General features: G+C 48.8%; 1 protein-coding gene across 8 annotated transcripts in view; it reads right to left on the bottom strand.

Annotated features, from left to right (window-relative positions):
• CUX1 (cut like homeobox 1) overlaps nt 1–19,527 on the bottom strand; it is a 373,714-nt gene extending 354,187 nt beyond the window's left edge. For 3 of the 8 annotated variants that reach the window (XM_055339491.1, XM_055339487.1, XM_055339488.1), the window contains exon 1: nt 7,756–8,414. In XM_055339491.1, the coding sequence (XP_055195466.1) occupies nt 7,756–8,085 (330 nt within the window). In that variant the 5' untranslated portion in view covers nt 8,086–8,414. Of the gene's footprint in view, nt 1–7,755; nt 8,415–9,215; nt 9,493–19,077 lie in introns of those variants that run through there. The other 5 variants (XM_055339490.1, XM_055339494.1, XM_055339489.1 and 2 more) reach the window with 4 other exon arrangements.
• Nucleotides 19,528–19,833: the final 306 nt, after the last annotated feature.

Below are 19,833 nucleotides of genomic sequence, written 5' to 3'. Positions count from 1 at the left end.
AATTCAGCCAAGGCTTTCTCTCTGCTCCGGGGTGAGGGACGGGGAGGCGCTTTCCCCAATTTTGGACTCCCTTCCTCTGCAGCCCTCCAACAACTCCTGGCACATGGCTCCATCATGGCTAAAGTCCAGCTGCCCATGCCCCCAGGGTGGCAAATGCTACTCTTCCAGCCTGCATCACCAGCACCTGGTACCCAGACACTCCTGCAGCATTGGGCCAGAATAAAGGAAGGAAGTGCATGAAATAAGATTTGATACTCAGACGTGCAGAGGAAGGATGAGAGCATTCCCCCAAATTGAGCATGAATCTGGGACCCTTCTAAGTGGGGCAAAAGGTTTAGGTAAGGTACGGCCAAACATGAGGAACTCTCTCTGCTGGCATAAGGAAAGCAATCTCCATTCTGCACCCAAGTGAGCCACTGCAGGAGTTTAAGGAGAGAGAACAGCATGGTTGGATCAATGGTTTGGGAAGATATAATCTGGCAGCCACATCTATAATGGATTATGACCCGTTTCAGACAGACACTTTTGAAACAAGTCAAGGCTACATGCTCAGTTCTCCTGTGCTAGAAAGATCTGGCTCTCTCATACAACAAGCAGCCCCCAAAACTAACTACATACGAGCACGCGCGCACACAGATTTATTAAAGTATCCGTGCTACGTAAAATGACTATAATTACAGACCAACACAGAGCAAAGTAAAACAATTGCAAACCACTTCTCACTCCCCTGACAGTGACACTTAAGCCACAACTGGCAATACCCTTCCTCTCCCAATCCCATGCCAATGCTGACAAATCTGAATGGGGGGGGGGGACAGAGCGACCCCCTCTGGGTGACCAGCTCCAGGTACCAACTTCCTGACCGCTTAGCACTGCTCTCCACGCCCTTGGTGCTCACTTGCCCCCCTCCCCCAGCTCCCCTGCAACTGTGAGGTCTATGGTGGACCAAGTCACCTGGATGGGGGCCTTGCAGCAGCCTGGGTTTCCCATCTGGCTCCTGGGTCCCCCAAATGCCTACAGAACCGAAGCATGACCCCAAATCTGACCTTGGTACCCCCCCTTGGCTGAATGCTGTGACAGCACATGATGTTATGTAAGCAAGGAACCATGGCACAGCTGAAATGAAGGGATTCCAGTGAATTGTTTCCATGAATGCTCCTGAAATCATAGTTTTCTGTTTCAAAATCATACGACTTATAACATCTCTGCCATATGAACAAGAAGGGAAGTTGGAAATTGAAGTAAGGCTACTCAAAATTTTAGTTGTAATTTCTGTGTTCAGTGACTCAAAATCTTTCCCCTTTAAAAGGTCTGTGTTCTATGGGCAGTTGCTATCTACATGCTTAGCGAGGGCAAAGCAGAACAATGTGAATCAGAAATAATTCACTGTACGCAGAATCGCGTGGGTTCAAGTTCTAGGTCAACTACCATGGTGAGACACAGCAAATAAAGGACATGTTTCACCATTATCTGCCACACCTTTCAGAATGAGGCAAAAATGGTGATAGGAGCAACAGAATGTTCCTATTTTCAGGGGAAGGAAAAAAAAGTCTTTTCCAAAACTAATCAGAAGAATTAAATGCACAATTCCCTCCAGCAAGAATTTTATTTTTAATTTTCATTTACATAGTCTCTTTCTTCCAAGAATCTCAAAATAATGGAGCGCCACAAATACTTACAAAGAAAAAAAAAATAAGAAAACAACAGTTGTCACAACACAGGAGGGGTAGGCTTGGCAGGGCAGGAGCTCAGAAGAGGGGCAAGGAATGGCAGGCAGCGGTGACAGCAGGTGCTCGGGGCTGACGGTGCCCAGACTGAGGGCGGCGCCTTCGAGGCCCTTCCTTACCATGGGCCCAGGAGCCTTGGGCCTTGCAAACCCCTATGAGGTCATTTCTTAGCATTCATCAAGTTACTCTGACCTCAACAGAGATTTCTACCCTAAAAACAGGGAGGGAAACTAGCAATCAACCAAAGACCTTCACAAGTCTAAAATATAAACAGAATCAAGATGCCTAAAAGGACCTCCTACCCTTTTTGGTCTGAAAAAAACATAAGACAATATGAGAAAATAAAACATTTAAATTGTATTGGGGGAAGAACTAACATAAGAGAGACTTTTAAGAGGAAACTAGGAAGAAGCTTTTAAGCTAGTTGTGTTTTTTTTTTTTTTCCAGTTGAGTGGACAGGATCCGAACGTCTTACATTTAGCAAAAAGCTGTCAACACCCAAATAAAATCTTAATGACAGTCAGAATGGCATTCCATTTCTTGCAATTTCGCAATGTTCACTTAAGAAAGAGCAAATTTGTCAATTTGTTCTTCCCTTAACCAAACTCGGAATACCTCGTAACCATACATAACTTTTTAAAAAACGTTAACTCCTTTAACATATTGACTAAACACCGCCAAATACAAAGATGTCTTTAAGAAAACAAGCCCCATGCTGGTACGCTCAGGATAATGCTAAGACAGAAAAAGCTTCAGAGTAAGTTCTGGTAATTTCTTCAACATTAACTTAATAAATCACAGTCAAAAGCATTGAGGGTTTCAATTGTTGGCTGAGTGGGCCCTGCTGTGGCCTCTTGGGCTTTATAAAGGTATGGGCCAACTCATTTTCACAAATGCTTCCATGAAAGGAAGCAAGATCTGTTCAGTTCCCTGTGAATCTCCTACCTGGCTATTTTTCCCAGATGCTTTGTGGTGCTGGATAAACTGGGAGCAATGAACACTCCCAACCTCACTCCTTCTCCAGCCACCTGTCTGATGGGGTTCCTGAGGATGGGGCCCGTGGGGGGGGGGGGGCTCCCTCTAGGTGGGAATCGTACCAGCCAAATCTGAGGAACTTCCCAGGCTGCCCATGGCCCAGTGCTCTAATAAACACAAAATTTCTGCCAACTGCCCTGGGCTTCCTGCAGCAAGAAAGAACCTTCAGATTCAAATGAAGAAAATGACAAGATTTATTTCGTGCACTAACATCATCCTCTCAGAATTTAATTACAGCAAGAATGAGAATTATTTTTATTAGAGAGTTGTTTACTTTTCAAAGGAAAGGTCCTTGATGGGTTTTGCAACAAATTAGATGTCTTTCAGAAACCCGGGTTTGCCCTCGTTATGTTTTTTAACTGTGTCATATCATGTGAATAGGGTGGCACTGTGTACTTTTATAAAAAATCTAAGATGCTTCAAAGCTGCTTCTGCTATGGGTGCCAATGTAGGCGATGCCATGGGTCCCCCCCTTAATCCCAGGTAACTTCCTGTAGGAATACACACACTCCCCATCCCCCCCGCCCCCCCTAGCCAGACACCACCTTCCTCTACTCACTTTTTCAGAATATAGCTGACATGAGGGCTGATTACAGCTCAGCAAATCCAAAACTGTGACAGGAGCAACAGCTCAATACAAATCTTAGCTGTCCTCTTCAATAAAATCAACACCCAAACACCAACCAAAACCTGGTTCTTAAACATACAGCAAAACCAGCGATTTAGCTGGCTTTGAAAACTAGAATAAGAAAAATGGCTGAGATAATTCAGAGCCTTACCGCTGACATTTTGCTGAAATATCTCCAACTCGGTTTGGCTTTTTTTTTGGGGGGGGGGGGGGTGCTACATAAGTTTATATCCCTAAATGTAGAGTTTTTAAGAAAAGTAATTTCTCTCTGAATTCTAAATCATTATCAGGGTATAATAAAATGTATCCAAATGCTCATGTCAATAAATTTTTTTTAAAGATTATATTTATTTATTCATGATAGATGTAGAGAGAGAGAGAGAGAGAGAGAGAGAGAGGCAGAGACACAGGCAGAGGGAGAAGCAGGCTCCACCATGCCGGGAGCCTGACGCGGGACTCGATCCCAGGACTCCAGGATTGCGCCCTGGGCCAAAGGCAGGCGCTAAACCGCTGAGCCACCCAGGGATCCCCAATAAATGTTTTTTAAATCAGAAATCACAAGTGAATTCATAACTTCTTCACCATAAATGCTACATAACACAGATATTAAATCAGTTGTCTAATTATGCCATTAAAGTTCCTTTTTCACCACATAATCTGCACACACATAGTTCTCTTGGGTGTCCAGACATACACAGGCATCTAGTTCCTAAAATGCCCAGCACGACTGGAACGTCCAGGTAAACAGTAGTGGGGCACAATGAGAGGTCATGGGGCCCCTCTTCAAACAGCTTCAACAAAACAAAAATGGCCATAAGTAAAAAGTGTCTCTGTGCTTTGCTATAATAAGATTCAAACACAGGATTCCAAGAATTCCACCTGTTTCCAATTAGATACCAGAATTGCTTGAGTGTTTAAACTACATTCACTTGCTACTTATACAAAACAATTCTTCCGGGTTTTTTGAACATTTTAAGTATGTTAAAATAAGATTAAGGGTCTGGTTTAAACAATCAGAGGCAGGGGAATTTCAGTTGAAACCAAAACTATCTCTTCACAGCCATAATGCAGAGCTTCAGACAAAACAATAGAACAAGATAACCAATTTCTATCTTTGACGATTACTTGTAAAAATCAGAACTTTCATAGGAAAAGCAATTATATATATACATTTTTATACATTAAGTGACCATAAATAGGTTTTTAAAAGTATTTTCTATAATGTAGGATCCTATATATTAAAGTAACTTTTAGGTAGGGTTTGTGGTACAGGACATCAGGTACACCTGTCTTTTAAGTTTGTGAAATTTACATGCCAAAAGTGTGAACTGTGTAAAAACGAAGCACAGGTAGGAATTTGGCCTAGCTCCATAGGATTTCTCACGTGATGAATTTCTTTTTTAAAATATGCCAGGTTCCCTCTAACAAATTTGTCCTTCATTTCACTGAGGATGTTCCTTGTGCTTTATAAATGAGCTGAAACGAGTATAGATTTTTCTACTTGGAGCCTTGTTTTCTCTCCCAAGAAGGGCTGTGAGCACAGCCCCTGGAGCAGTCTGGATTGTTGACTGCTACCGGTGGGGGGCGAGGTGGGGGGGACACCACTGATCAGAAAGCACTGACTACCCCTTCTGCACAGCTCCCGTAAACCCCTGCTGGGTTTGTTTTAATTGTATGTAACAGGGCCAGAGACTTTTTCAATTGCCAGTAAAGATCTCAGGCTCCATCGGCTGCTCCCCAGACAGCATTTTTAAGATTAGCTCAGTGGGCTAGGAGAGAGTAATTCCTAAGAGGACTGGCAATTTGTCCCCTTGCCCTTCCAACTTCCTCATGTAGCTAACTACTGGCAAGAGCTAAGTGAAACTGAGGAAAAGCCTCCCCACCCCCCAAGGGGGGGGGACTCCACCACCCAACTGCATCAGAAACTCTTGCATAACCCCATCCCTCCACTGCCTTGCACCTTTCGAACAAAACAAAACAAAAACCACTAAAGTGAATTTTAATCCACTGACAGTGAAGTGACCCCCTCCCACACCCAATCTCGAAGACACCGATATTAAAAGAACCAAGGAAACAAAGACAGCAGCTGTGTAGAACTCCTTGATGATTTGTTTCCTCCGTATTTTCTAAAGGGTACAAGACGGGATACGTATTGTAATCAAAATGATCTACTTCTGGGGAATACTGCCGTAACAGGAAAACACAAAATAAAACCTATCAGAGAAATGGGACTTTCAGCAAAACGGGAATTATTTTCTGATTTTGATAAAGAGGATAATGTTTCAAGGTTACTTTTGCAGAGACTCCTTAAAGGGGAGCACTAGTTACCACGCAGGAATAACGCCCCAAAGGGAAGCCAGTCAGTGGCAGGCCCCATGCCCGAAAAGCTTCGCTCACGGAGTTACATGAACTTGTTTTAGAAACTGTTCTCTTTTCAAATATGTCTTTAAAAGACAAATTTAGGGATCCCTGGGTGGCGCAGCGGTTTGGCGCCTGCCTTTGGCCCGGGGCACGATCCTGGGGACCCGGGATCAAATCCCACGTCGGGCTCCCTGCATGGAGCCTGCTTCTCCCTCTGCCTGTGTCTCTGCCTCTCTGTCTCTCTCTGTGTGACTATCATGAATGAATAAATAAAATCTTTAAAAAAAATAAAAAAAAAAAAATAAAAGACAAATTTATACAATGGTGTTTTTCTTGTAACAAAAAAAAAAAAAAGTCTGGTTTTTACAAGTCTGGGATAGGACAAAAACTTGTCCAACTAGTCTTAGCAACACCAAAGCACTGACACTTCCATACCACAAGCCTTTGGGACTGCAAAGGAAACGAAATAGAGCTCAATCTTTAGAAGCTCTCTTCCTGGGCACTCAGTCCACGTCCCAAGGAGCTTCAAGACCAAGCAGAGGGATGAGGATGAGAACTCAGGCCCGGCTCACTGAGGGTGTAGTAGAGGCATGGGAGGGGCACAACTGCCTTGTCTCAAGCAAACCAGCATTAAGTGTCCAACCTGGGTCTGAGTCTAGCTGAGATCTGCCCTCAGGTGGCAGGGCCATAGCCCGAGCTGGCTCTGCAGGCAACCCGATCTCTGGGTCAGGGGTTGTGGAAAGATGAGAAGAGTCTGAAACTAATGAATTCTCTCCTCTCAAACTGCAGTCTCACTGGCTCACTTACTACTTACTGTCTGTGGGAACAGAGATGACGTTAAACTGGATACCAACTCAAAAGGCCTCTTCAGGGCCCGGAGAAAAGAACGAGTTTAGCCTTATACTTGAACTTTGGCATTCCATAGTCAAATGAAGTTTCTCAAACCTGTGATGGAGGAGCAGGAAATCATCTGGGGCCCAATCTTTATCTCCCACCCAAAGCCGACGGATGCTCTGTACAGAGGACGATAGTGATGCTCACTCACCTAATTTTCTTTTTCAAGATCAACACCTTAACGTTCGTTGACAAAGACTGACAAGAAAACTTCCAACCCAGTTCTGTAAGTCACAGTATTAAACATCCTCATGATATCCTCAAGTAGCTGATCACCCACAGATTCGTGGTGTCAGAGAGTTCCTAAAAACCTAATACCGCTCTGGAAACCAAATCCATCTCCCATGGAGTTTTGCCAAGATGCTTAAAAAATAAACCTCGCCAATGTTCAGCTACATGTCCACTTAAGAAGCCAAGAAGAAAAAAAAAAAATTAAGGTTTGTCTCTTCAAAACTCCACAACGGGTTTTACAGTAAGCACAGGAATTAAATTATGGTAAAAGGGAGCTATTTTTACTAAAACAGGGTAGACCAATTCATCAAAAATGCCATTCGGCTGTGTTCATTACATTCAGGAATCTAATTTACACAATAGACACTTTGGAGTAATCTATTTTAGTCAATAAATACTCAAACTCCTTTAAGTTTTAATCTTATCGGAAATACATATTTCACATAGTCTTCTTCCTAGTTAAGCGAGAAATCTGAAGAAATTTCATAACGACTATGAGTCTGCTTTACCGTTCTTACGTAGGCAGAAACAGAAAACAAGCATGTACAATTAAAGTTGTCGGACTCCGCTGATAGACGTTTTAATGCAATCCGCTTCGTTTCCTACAAGGCTGCATCTGGAGTTCATCTGCCTCCCTCCTGACTTAAAGTATCCCGGGTCACCGTCACCAGTCCTCCGGGTTGGGAAAGTTCGGTCGAGTTTGCCTTCCCGCACCCGGCGGGGTTGGACGCCGCGGCCGTCCCCAAGGGACGCTGGGCGATCCCGGAGCACCGGCCGCCCTGGGCCCCGGCCAGCCGCAGACCAACCTGCCCTCCCGCCGGCCGCAGCGCTCCCGGGGCGGGGGGGCGGGGGGGGGCTCCCGGACCACACGCCGCTCACCTTCAACTTGGCTCCGGCTACGCACAACATCCACCTGGCAGAGTCCCGGGGCTGTCCGGGCGCCGCGAGCGCGGAGCCGGCAGGTTCGGGGCGAAGCCCGGGGCAGCGCCGCTCCTCCGGGTCGGGGGCGGCCGGCAGGGACGCGCCCCCCGGGCACCGCGGCGGCGCGGGCGCCGGACGGGGAGCCCCCGCGCGATCCCCCCGCGACGCTCCGGGGTCGGGGCGCGGACCACGGCCCGGCACGCCACAGTCCCGGGGGGCCCCCGGGGCTCTGCTTTCGAGAACCCGACCCGAGGAGGCATTTCGGAGGGGACCGGCCGCGCGCTCCATTGCGCGCGAGGCCCCCGCGGGGAGGGCCGGGGGCCAGCGCGGAGCCTGCGCGCGGGGAAAGTTGCTGCCCTCCGCCCGCAGCGGCTCCCGCCGGGCGCTCCGACCCACGGCTCCGCGCTCGGTGCCTGCCGCCCCCCGCGAGTCTCCCCTCAGCGCCCCTGCCGGGGTCTCCCGCCGCGGAGAGGCCGGTCCGCGCCTCTCGGGCAGGCACACAAAAGAGCGGGGCGGCCGCGGGTGGCCCCGGGGCGCCCGCCCGGACGTAAACAAACCCCGGGGTCCGCTCGGGGAGCCGGGCGCCGGGTGCGGGAGCGGCGGCGCGGCCCCGGCCGGCTGACAGCCCCGCGCGGCGGCCGGGGCCCGGGCCGGCCGGGGCCGGGGCCGGGGCCGGGGCGCGCGGACGCCCGGCCGCCTGCCCGGCCACCCGCCCGCCTGGCCGGAGCCGGGCCGCGCCGCGCCGCCGCCGCCGCCGCCGCCGCCGCCGGTGGCCGCTCTGACCCTCCCCCGAGCCGGCGGCACCACAGCGCCACCAGCCCCAGCTCCGCCGCGCCGGCGGCAGTGGCGGCGGCGGCTCCTCCTGGAGAGGCAGGCGCTTCACCCCCCACAGCAACTCCCCACAAACTTTCCCCGGGAATACGGTGGGCCGGGGGCGCGGGGCGCGCGGCCGGGCGCCGTCCCCGGGCGCCCCCCCTCCCCGCGCAGCGCCCGCCGCCGCCGCCGCCGCCGCCGCCCGCTCCCCGCTCGCGCGCGCACCCCGCGGGCCGCCGGGGCCGCCCCCTCCCCGGTCCCGCGGCGGCGGCGGCGGCGGCGGCGGCGGCGGCGGCGCAGGGCCGGGGGGGCGCCCGGGGTGGGGGCCGACACCGGGGGCAGCGGTGGCGGCGGCGGCTCCCGGCGCCATCTTGGGCTGATCGATGAATTGAACAAAGAGGATCAATTTCTGATCAAGCGAGTTATCAATGGGGGCCGGGGAGCGAGAGGGACTTGTCCCCGACTCGGCCCCGCTTTCCCCGGCACCCCCCTCCTCCCCGCCGCCGCGGCCCCCCGGCGGCCGGGCAGCCCGGAGCCCCGGGGGAGGCCGCGACCGCCCGCAGCCCCCACCCCCGGGCGAGAGGCCGAGCGAGCAGAAGCCTGACCTGCAGCTGCTGTAAATCAAAGCGCTTCCAATATTGAAACATCGATCCCACATTGGCCGCCATCTTGAGACATATTGAGACGGAGTGAGAGGCTGATAGAGAGGGGGCTGGAGTTCAGGAGCCGCCAGGAGGCAGCAGGCGGGCGGCGCCAAAACCCGGCCTGGAGCCGGCCGCCGCCGCCGCCACGGAGGACGCGGACTCCTCCTCACGGCGCCGCCGCAGCCATGGCGAGCCCGAGCCGGAGCCGGAGTCTGAGCCCGAGGGCGCGGCGGTGGCCGCGGGGCCTGGCGCGCGCGGCCCCGGCGCCCTGCCCCTCCCCCCGCGCCCGGTGCCCGGCCCGCGACCCCCGCCCCTCCCGGGCCCCCGGCCCCCGGCCCCCGGCCCCCGGCCCCGCCCCGGCCCCGGCGGCGGCGGGCGGCGGCCCGGCCCCGAGGGGGCGCTGGAGGGCGGCGGGAGGGGCGCCGGGGCCCCCGCGGGAGGCCCGGGGCCCGGCTCACCTGGGGCGTGCTACGCGGGGCGGGGGCGGGGGCGGGGCGGGAACCCGGGGGTCGCGGGCGGCCCGCAGCGGGCGACCGCCACCCCTCCGGGCCTCGGGCCTCCGGGGCCTCCGGCCGGGGGCTTTCGGCCGTGTCCGGGCGGGCGCCGGAGCCGCGCCGCTTTCGCTCGCCCTCCAGCCGGCGCCGAACCGCCGCGACCACCTGCCCGAGCCCCGACCCCGAGCCCCGAGCCCCGAGCCCCGACCCCGCGCGTGTGCCCGGCGAGCCGGCTAGCGGCCGCCGCACGCCCACCGCCCCGGGCCCCCGCGGGACTCGGGCCGAGCCTGCCGGGGACGGCGTTTCCAGCTGGGGGGAGTGGAGTTGGGGCGAGACCAGCCCCGACCCTCCTGCCGCTGCACCCGTTAACGCCCGGAGCGGTGGCAGCGCGGCCCCCGCGACGCCCCGAGGCGCCCCGCGATCCCGGCGGCCGGGGTCCGCGCCGCCCCCTCCGCCCGAGCTGCGCCCGCCTAGGCCGAGGCAGGAAAAGTCCCGGCGGGCACGGTTGTGTATCCCCCGCACCGCGGCAGCGGAACAGCCCTGGAAACTTCCTGTAGTTCAGACACTTGGGCTTGCACTCCTTTTGGTGCAGAAACTTGGAACGAGTGGGTAACGCTTCTTACAGAAAGCGTGGTCCCGGGTGTACAGAACTGCTAAAATTCAAACCCGAGAGTCAGTTCGCTTTGGATTTCTTCTTTTCGCAGAAACCTGGCAAAAGTACACGTTTTATGAGCGTCATCTTTCACTGATTATACACACGTGTGAGTTGGACTTTCCAGTAGGAATACTGTCCTCTTCCTCTCTCCCGCTCTCCAGTTGACGCGTCCTCAGTTAAACCCCCAAATTCCTTAATCTTGGAAATTATATGTGAATAAAATCCGGATGGAATACAAAATAAAGCATGTAAGTGGGATATAACTGCTTTTCGAACCGAGCGCGAGGGCTTAGCGCTGATCAAGGGGGCGAATGGAGCCTTCTGGAGTGGAAAGGACTGGAAACGAAAGGCCACGGGAGTAGAGGACACACGTGCCCCCCAGGTCTCGCGCTGCACACCAGGCGTCTCGGTGTGCTCAGCGCGCGGCTCCTGAAGTCGGCCGGGGGGTTCCCTCCGCGTCCCGGCCTCGCAGCCCCAACCGGCAGGAGGGGCAGGAAGCAGGTGGTGGGAGCGCGCGGGGCAGGAGCCGGGCGGGCGGGCGGGGCGCCGCGAGCCTCGGCCCCCGATGCTGTGACGCCGGGCAGGGCAGTGGCGACCTCGGGAACGCCGAGGACCGCCTTGGTGTGGGGCGCCCGAGCCCGCGCGCGCAGTCGCCAGGCGGCCGCACTGCAGCTCCGACCGCGCCGCCCGGTAGAGGGCAGCGGCGCCCCGACACTCGCGTCCTCGGGTCCCCGCGCACGTGCCCACCCGCGCGCCCCGCGCCTGGCCACGCCCTGTCCCGGAGCCAGGCCCCAGGCGGGAAGCTGCACTGCCACCTCTGGGGATTCCTGTCCCGACAAGATGCCACATCCTTAACGATTCCCCCCCCCCCCCCGCCATCCTACTCTTGGGGGTACGTCTGCGCTCGCCTCCTATATGTGCGGTGGCAGGCAGGCAAAACCTCGGAATTGCCCTAAAGGGGGCTAGACAAATAAAATGTGCAAGGGCTTAAAAAATAAAAAATAAATAAAAAAACCGCTCCCGTGGGGAAGGCTCAAGGAAGGATCAGGGAAATGGTTTGGATTTGGTGCAGATGTTCTCAATCTAATTATCGTGTCGATCCCCTGGGTTTGAACCAAAAAAAAAGTGAAATATATATGACCTGTGTAATACTCCAGAAGTACATCTGGTTGGAATTCAGGGTTCTGAATCCACTGCAATATTTTAGAAATGAATTTGATGAGTATTAGATACCCCTGTTACATTTCTGGTTGTATTTACACTATTTGCATGCTAACTTGGCCAGGAGAGAAACAATACATTGACTGGACCAGAGGTCAAGCTCTATTTAAATAACATTTGAATGTCTTCTACCAAAGTTTTGCGTTATACAAGGCTTCTTGCTCTCCTGGGGAGGAAAGGGAGGGTTGGGATAACTTTGCCAACACCACAAAATGTTACCACTTTAAAATGGCATTCGAAATAAACCACTGATCAAAAATTATCTTAGCAGAGTGAAGTAATCATCAGGGACCTATAAAAACATATTTAATTTTCCTTGAGTGGAGACATAGGATCAGAATAAATTCTGTCTATTTCTAAAGACTATTTTCTTCGGGTTTTCTTTTTTTTTTTTTCAGCTTGACTTTGTCTTAGCATTGTGGAAGATTAGGAGGACTTGCTGACATCCAAACAGAGTAGACCTACTAAATTGTATTCTGTATAAAATATTCAGAAAATGGAAAGGCTTTAGGACTTAGATCTCCATTAGGACCCACAAAGACAATAAGATAATGACTAGAACCCCCCCCCAAAAAAAAAGTATAAGAGGTTAGCAAGCAACTGGCCCAGAACAGAGAAGCATTTTGACTAAAAGTCATTTTCTTACAATGGAGCCGAAGGAAAACAATACAGAAGCATTCTTCTCACTTTTTGACGTTCAGGCTCTCCTTTTAGGGAAGGAAAGCTCACACTTCCCAAGTTTGTGACTAATTCTCCATCCCCAGCTTTCAAAAATCAAGCCCCAAATAATCAGGTGGGGACAGTGGGGCTGGGGAGAGTGTGGAGTGACCAATCAATGTTTGTTGCTGACACCTTTAAAAGAAATACAGCTTAGCACCAAATAAGGCAACTAACAACTGGAATCTAGGTCCAGAATTCCTAAGTTTCTTTTCTGACCTATTTGGTTTCGCCTCTGAAAAATACAGTAGCCAGTACTGGGGGTGTGATAACATTAATGGATATAACTTATCAAAAATGGTTAAAGCACTTTTAGAAGTTTCCATTTTCCTACTCTCCTGACCTCTACACACAGTTGATTAAATCCTAAGGTGAAAATTGGCAAATTCTCTAAAATACCATATGGGTTGATCATGACTAAATTGGTCCTCTTTGGTACCCCCAAAGAAAGGAAAATAATACTGCCTTGTTTTCTAAAGACTCTGGGATAGTAGTTGTTCTGATACATGTCACCTAATTTTTTGAAGGAATTAACCGTCAAAAAATTCTTCCAAAATGAAAAATGTCTCACAATGTAGAGCATTATTAAAAAAGAAAAAATACTCTCTCTCACAAGAGTCTTTATGTTCTGAGATCTTATTTATAATGGACTCATAAAATGAAGTTTCACCTAGAAACTTTATCTCCAGAAAAAGTTGGAAAATGATCTAAACTCTACAGATAATGAAAAAATTCAGAGATCTCATGTGATATGCTTGAAAAGAAAACTAAAGAGTTTCATTCCGAAACTTTACTACACTTTCTGAATATTTTTGCATCCGAATTAGTACTGTTTTTGAAGGGTGTTCAACAAGAAACAGTTAAGCAGAGACAAGACATGATGCTTAACGTTTACATCATAATTTATTCACAAACATAAATACGTGCTTACTTTGTAGTACATGGGTAAAAATGAATCATACTCCTAATAAGTCATAAGAGAATCTCAATTTTACAAAGATAGAAGGTGAAAATTAAATCAAGGTATTCATTCACGTCGACTGAATTGTAAATGTTTTAAATTTAGGAAAATCTAAGGCCAGACAGAAGTTTTGAGACACTTTAAATTTGAAGAGGCCTTTTCCTTAAATCAAAAGAGTATGAATAACAGAAGGAAATTACTTTGTCTTCCTTTTGTCTTTGGCGACTGCCTTCCAGAACAATTTGGCATGGACTACTGGAATAAATAAAAGCAAGATTCCAGATTCTTTTTTTTTTTCTTTTGGGAGCTCAAGAAAACCAAACTACTTTTAATTGTTTTGTTTTTTAAATAATACTTTATGTTAATTATTTCTAAGTATGCTATTCACCCTACTATGTAAATACCCACCAAATAAAAGTACACATTTTGCTACATGTAATTACATGCATAGTACATAATTCATCTCTATCCGCCAAATGTATGTGTAGTTATATAATTGTACCAAGAACCTGCCAAACTTGTAAGAACAAACTATAATGATTTCTAAGCAGTAGGGCTCTCCTCTTCACCACCCCTATCAGCCTCTGTCTGGTGACAGCATTCTCTCAGTCTCCAAGACCCTTTTAGAAATCTTCAAAGACTTCATTTCTGGCCCACCATTTAACTTTGCCTTACACTTCTGGACAGCATATGTCCATGCCACTAGCTCTAGGTATCTTTCTGCACCTCTAATGATTACATTCTGCTCTCCTCCGCTCTTAAACAAGAAAGCTAGAAGCTGAAGCCTTCGAATGGAGCTTCACGGACTCAACTGCTCACTGCTTTGGGACTCCCAAGCCCCAAGGAAGGACCTGGGGCTTCCCATCACCCAACAATTTCTGCCAACTGCACCTCACCAGCTACACCCCCTCCCCTGCCAGAGTCTCTTTTTACCAAACTTCTGTTCTAATATAAATTTTCTTGAATTTTTGAGATTATTAGAATATCACAGCTCATTTTCCCCCTTCTTGCCTCTGCCTCCTCGTGAGATACCCGTGTTCATGGAGTGTTACTTATTTCCTGTGCACTATGGAAACAAATGCCCTCCTACATGATCCTCTCACTGATGTCATTGCTGAATCACTAGAAATTAATAGTGTACATTGACAGTAGCTTGAAAGGGCTTGAAATGTGTAAAGTACTGTATAAATATTATTATTATCTTGCTTAATGTAAAGTTCATGTTCTGGGCTAAGACCTTATATTAATTCTTTTTCTTTCCTCCTGGGAAGTGGGAGCCATATGCATTCTATTTATATTGACCTTTCATTATTAATATTGCTCTCACAATATCAGTTTGCCATCCAGTATTTTAAACACACAACTATATCCCTGATGCCAAGACATATAGAGTAGAGACATGCTTTTTAAAAAATCACATTTACAACATGAAGCAAAATATTGTTTTGTTTCTCCACAAGATCATTTATGACACATCTCTGCAGTGTTATATGGTTGGAGTTGAATGAAGATTTGTTTTCATGAAATGTAATTAGATTTTCTTTTGTCATGAGCACTGTTTGGCTGGATATTATTTTTTCCCTGGTAACTGTGGTTTGGAAGATTCCAAAAGCTTGTTCCACTGGAAAATAGGGAAGCTGATATTTCTAGCAGTGAATAAAAAACTTTTCTCATTCCCTCAAGCTCCATTCACAATAGATATTTGATCTAGTGTCAGTTTTTGAGACTCTGTATTATTATAATATCTTTAGAGGTCTAAGTAGCTAGCAGAATCTCAATAGGATGTCAAAATGTTGTTTGTGTGTGAGATAGAAAAAAAGAAGCCAGGAGAATGGACCTCTAATCTAGCAATCGCTTTCTCTAATTAAAATATTCACACACATGTACATGTATAGTCTGAAAAGTAAAAATGTCAAATAAAAGAATGAAATGCAAATATTTTCAGCACAGAAGTATTTTTGGTAAAAAAACAAGCAAATAGAAAATAATAAATAAATAAATAAATGGAAAGACCTAAATGTCCCACAATACAGAAATGCCCAATAGCACAGAAATGATGAAATAGTGTGTAGCCATTAAAAATTATGCTTGAAAATTTGTAACAAGACAAGGAAATGTTCATCATATAAGCTGAAAACAGGCCATAGGGTGAGCCCAGCCACAAAGAACAGCATATTCTGTATTCACATAAAATGCCATAAGGAAATATATGTCAGTCTTAACCGTGCATGCCTCTGGACAATGACTTCATGGGTAAGTTTTAGTTTCTTTAATATTTCTGTATTTTTTATAATTTCTATATGAGCATAAACTATCTTTATAATACAGGAAAATTGTGAATATTATTCAAAATAAGGATGGTGGAAAAGGCTGATATGGCATTTTATATTTTTTTAGGATTGTATTTATTTATTCATGAGAGACACAGAGAGAGAGGCAGAGACATGGGCAGAGGGAGAAGCAGGCTCCCTGAGGGGAGTCCAATGCAGAACTTGATCCCAGGACCCCGGGATCATGACCTGAGCCAAAGCAGATGCTCAACCACTGAGCCACCCAGGCGTCCCTGATATGGCATTTTTTAAACAGCAATTTAACTCTAACCAGAAGGGGTAGCGTGACCTAGTGATTAAAATAGACAATTGAAAACAGAAGGAAAATCATGTCCTAATTTTGCCACTGAGTCACTGACTTTGCCTCAGGTTTCCTGCCTGTAAAATAGGAATAATTAATACTTTCTTGTAAAATGCTTTTGAGCTCTCCAGCAAAAGATCCCATAAAGGCACAAGGTATTGTTCTATTAATACTAATTGAAGCAAGTATAAAACATAAAGGCATTCAAGAAAAACTGAAGTCATTACAGTCAGTGGAAGAAGGCATAACAGATACGGTGCCAAATGACAAACCGTGGCTGTGTGGGTTCCCTGTGTTCTTTACAAAAGTTGTTTTGAGGGCAGATAAGGATGTCACCAATAATGCTGGAACATCCACCATCTAATCACCAAACACTATCTGTTGGGCAAAGCGTTGTGCCAGACACTACAAAGAAACACAGAAGCAGCAGGCAAGGTCCCTGTCTTTTGAAGCTTACAATTTTGTTGGGAATACGTCCATAACAATAGTAAAAAATAACAATCTTGTTCAATGTGGGGAAAAAAAAAAAAGTATTCAACCTAAGCAGAAGACAAATGATATCCAGGGAAGAAATTAAAATGCTAATACATACCATAACATTAGCTTTTTTTAAAAAAAACCTTTTAAGTAATGTCTCCCCCCACCCCCAACAAACTCATGACTCCCAGATCAAGAGTTGCCTGCCCTGAACTCAGCCAACCAGATACCCCCAGAGCACTCGCTTTGATCCAAGCAATGAACTGAGATGCTTTCTTGTGAGCCAAGACTTCAGAAATGTTGGGGTGTTGGACAGGGTGGGAGGGAAGAGGTGGCAAGAAAGGTGGAGGGTGTTTGGGATCAGGAAATCATGCACAATGCAGCACACACTAAATCCACACAAAGAAGGGAAACGGTGAGTGGGGTTGTTCAGCCGGGAGCCCAGGAGGTGGAAAGAAGGCTGGCATCTTAAAGACTGGCCAGATGGGAAGATGCTGGTGGTATCTCGGAAGGGGCAGGGGTGGTGGGGGAGTCAGTCGTTTTGAACAATGTGCCACAGTGCTGCCAGACATGCTGTTCCTGCGAACGACCCATTCCCACTTGACTGCCCGTTTGCAGCACACCATGTCAAAAAGACTCTCTTGCCTTATCCGTCGGCATTTAAACAGCAGGGCTAAGGAGAAGCAGTTTGCAATGAAGCCAGCAACGACAGGGTCAGATGTGGGTTCAAATTCTAGTAATGAACAGTTTGAACTTGAGCACATTATGTAACCTCGCAGAGCCTCAGTTTCCACAAAAGAAGCGCACACCTCATTGTGTGCTGCGAGCATGAAATCAGAAAACTTACGTACAAATCTTGGAGCTCTACTTGCATGGAGCAAGCACCCATGAAAGCGAGCCGCTACTTACTCTCATTCAGCTGAATCACATCCACGGACCCTAACTTTGCTTCTCCGCATTCGTGCTGATGGAATACCATTTTACAGACAAGCGGACTGAGGTTCAGAGCACCAAGAGCTGTTTGATGGAGAGATTGGATTTCTCACCCAGGCTGCCAAGCGCCTGCTAGTTTTCTGACCACCTTTCAATGATTTGATCTCGGCTGACCCTCCTAAATGCCTTTCTGAAGCAATGTATACCTTTATGTATTTATTCCTCCAAAAAATATGTATCGAGGGCCTATTGTGTGCCCAGTTTGGAGCCCGAGGGAGTCCTCTGATCCTTCCTTATAATATGGTTGAACACCGTGCAAAGAAATCCCAGGGGCACCTGGGTGGCTCAGTGGTTAAGCGTCTGCCTTTGGTTCAGATTGTGATCCCGGGGTCCTGCAATCGAGTCCCACACGGGGCTCCCTGCATAGAGCCTGCTTCTCCCTCTGCCTGTGTCTCTGCCTCTCTGTGTGTGTGTCTCTCATGAATAAATAAATAAAATATTATTTAAAAAATCCTGGAGTGAGACAAAATGGCCCCTCACAGCCTGCTCATCCTGTACCATGTCAGTGCTGGCTAGTAAGTGCCTTTCACTTCCCTGACATACATTCTTCATGCCACAGAGCATTGTAACCCTTCAGCCTTCTCTTTTGGCAATGTAAGCACTTATTAGCAGAATGAAATCTTTGGTAGGTCTGACCTTGGCAAAGGCTACGCTCATATTCAGCTTCAAGGACTCTTTACCCCAGACCACCTTTTATTTCAGAAATCAGGGCTGAGACCACAACCACATACAGAGCAGCAGAGTGTCCTGCTTTCCCAAATGTGATGTGAACTAGAGTCAGCTCAAATCTGCAATTGCTCCTGAAGACTGTGTCAGGCTGGTGGAGAACGTGTGTGTGTGTGTGTGTGTGTGTGTGTGTGTACGCACATGTGTACTGGGGGCAGGCGGGAAGGGAGGCAAGGTGGGGGATGTATATAAAGCCAAATGAAATGCAGTAGCTTCTGCCCTTGGAGAAAGTTTAAGATCTGGCTGAAGAGACACTGGGAACATGTAATTGGTTCCATTCTAGAGATTACTTGATGTGCAAAAGAACATAATATCTGATGGAGGTAAAAACCTGGGAAACCCCAACTGCGTGCAGGTCCATTGCTGTAGCTGGTAGATACTGTTCCTGAGACCAGGGTCCAAGGCACCCAGCCCCGTTCTGACTCAGCCATACACCTCCCTTGGAACTTCTTTCCCCTTCGGGGACTCCTGAGGTCAGGCCTCCCCCAAACAAGACATCTTAATGGAAACTCTTGGAAGAGGTTGGGAATAGAGTCATGCAGGATATTCTATTATCTACTGATGTCCTGAGGGTAAAAAGGCCAGATTGAAAGTCACAAGCCTGGAAGAGTCATCTTTGTCTGTAAAACCACCAAATAACAACAATTACTATCCAGGGAGCACCTGCCATCTGTCCTGAGACATCCACAGCTTTATCTCTGATCTTCGCAGCAGCTTTGCAAGGCAGGGAGCATTTTACATATAAGAAAACTAAAGACCAGAGATGTAAGGAGACTTCTCCAATGTTTGGTCTCCCTACAGGGCCCTACGCCTACCTGCAGCTGCCCCTGTCACACCCAGGGCTCCAACCTGGTCAGTGGGAACCCACCTGGGACTTGGGACAGGTGGCCCTCTTGGGACAGGAAGTCCTGGGTATTGCCCGCCCAGGAGGGAATCCCTCCACCTTACCTTACAGCAACCTGCTTGCCAGCAGTCCTTCCCCGTGGAGCTTTTGTCTCCAGACATTTCTCTGTGGCAGTTGGAGGCTCCAGACACCCTGGTCCAGGGCATCTATAATAAAGATTGATAACCTGACCTTGGTCTTGAATGAGACATCGATTACAAATGAGAGGCGGCGGGGAGAGTCAAAAGTCCCCCAGAGTACAGCCAGACGGGGCGTTTGGCAATCTGAGCAGCAGGAGAGAGGGGTGTGTTTTCCTAGCCAGCATCGGGATTCTCCTTGCTGATTGCCCAGGGGGTTCTCACTCCTTTACGTTAGGGGAGCCTGGTCTAATAGACCGTCTGGGGAAATATCTGATCAACGATCCCATTCTGGCTACCAGTGCGGCAGGAGGGTGGGGTCATGGGTTCGCTATCAGGGGTGAAGACGGACCATTCAGTAAAACAATGACAAATCATTCCAAGTCGGGTATCCTACCCTCTCTGCTTCCTAAATGCAACGTGGACTGGGTGAGTGGGAGGTGGGATTAGTTTACACAAGCTCCTTGGATGCGATAGCGTTTTATGACCGACCCAGGCGGACCAGGTGGTGGGGTTTGGTGTTGTTTTCTTTGAATACTGCTCTGCGATTCACTGTTGAGCTGCTCGCCTCCCACCCCCATCTTTGGACCTGGTGTTTTCCTTCAAAAACAGGCTCCCTTGGAGAAAAAAGAGAAATGACCCCCTGGCCCCTGGCTGTCCTCTGTAAGCCTGATCTATTTAAGA

Source organism: Nyctereutes procyonoides, unplaced genomic scaffold (genome assembly GCF_905146905.1).
Source record: "Nyctereutes procyonoides isolate TBG_1078 unplaced genomic scaffold, NYPRO_anot_genome, whole genome shotgun sequence".
Taxonomy (NCBI): domain Eukaryota; kingdom Metazoa; phylum Chordata; class Mammalia; order Carnivora; family Canidae; genus Nyctereutes; species Nyctereutes procyonoides.
The sequence above is the reverse complement of the archived record's forward strand: the minus strand, read 5'-3'. Positions and strand labels throughout refer to the sequence as shown.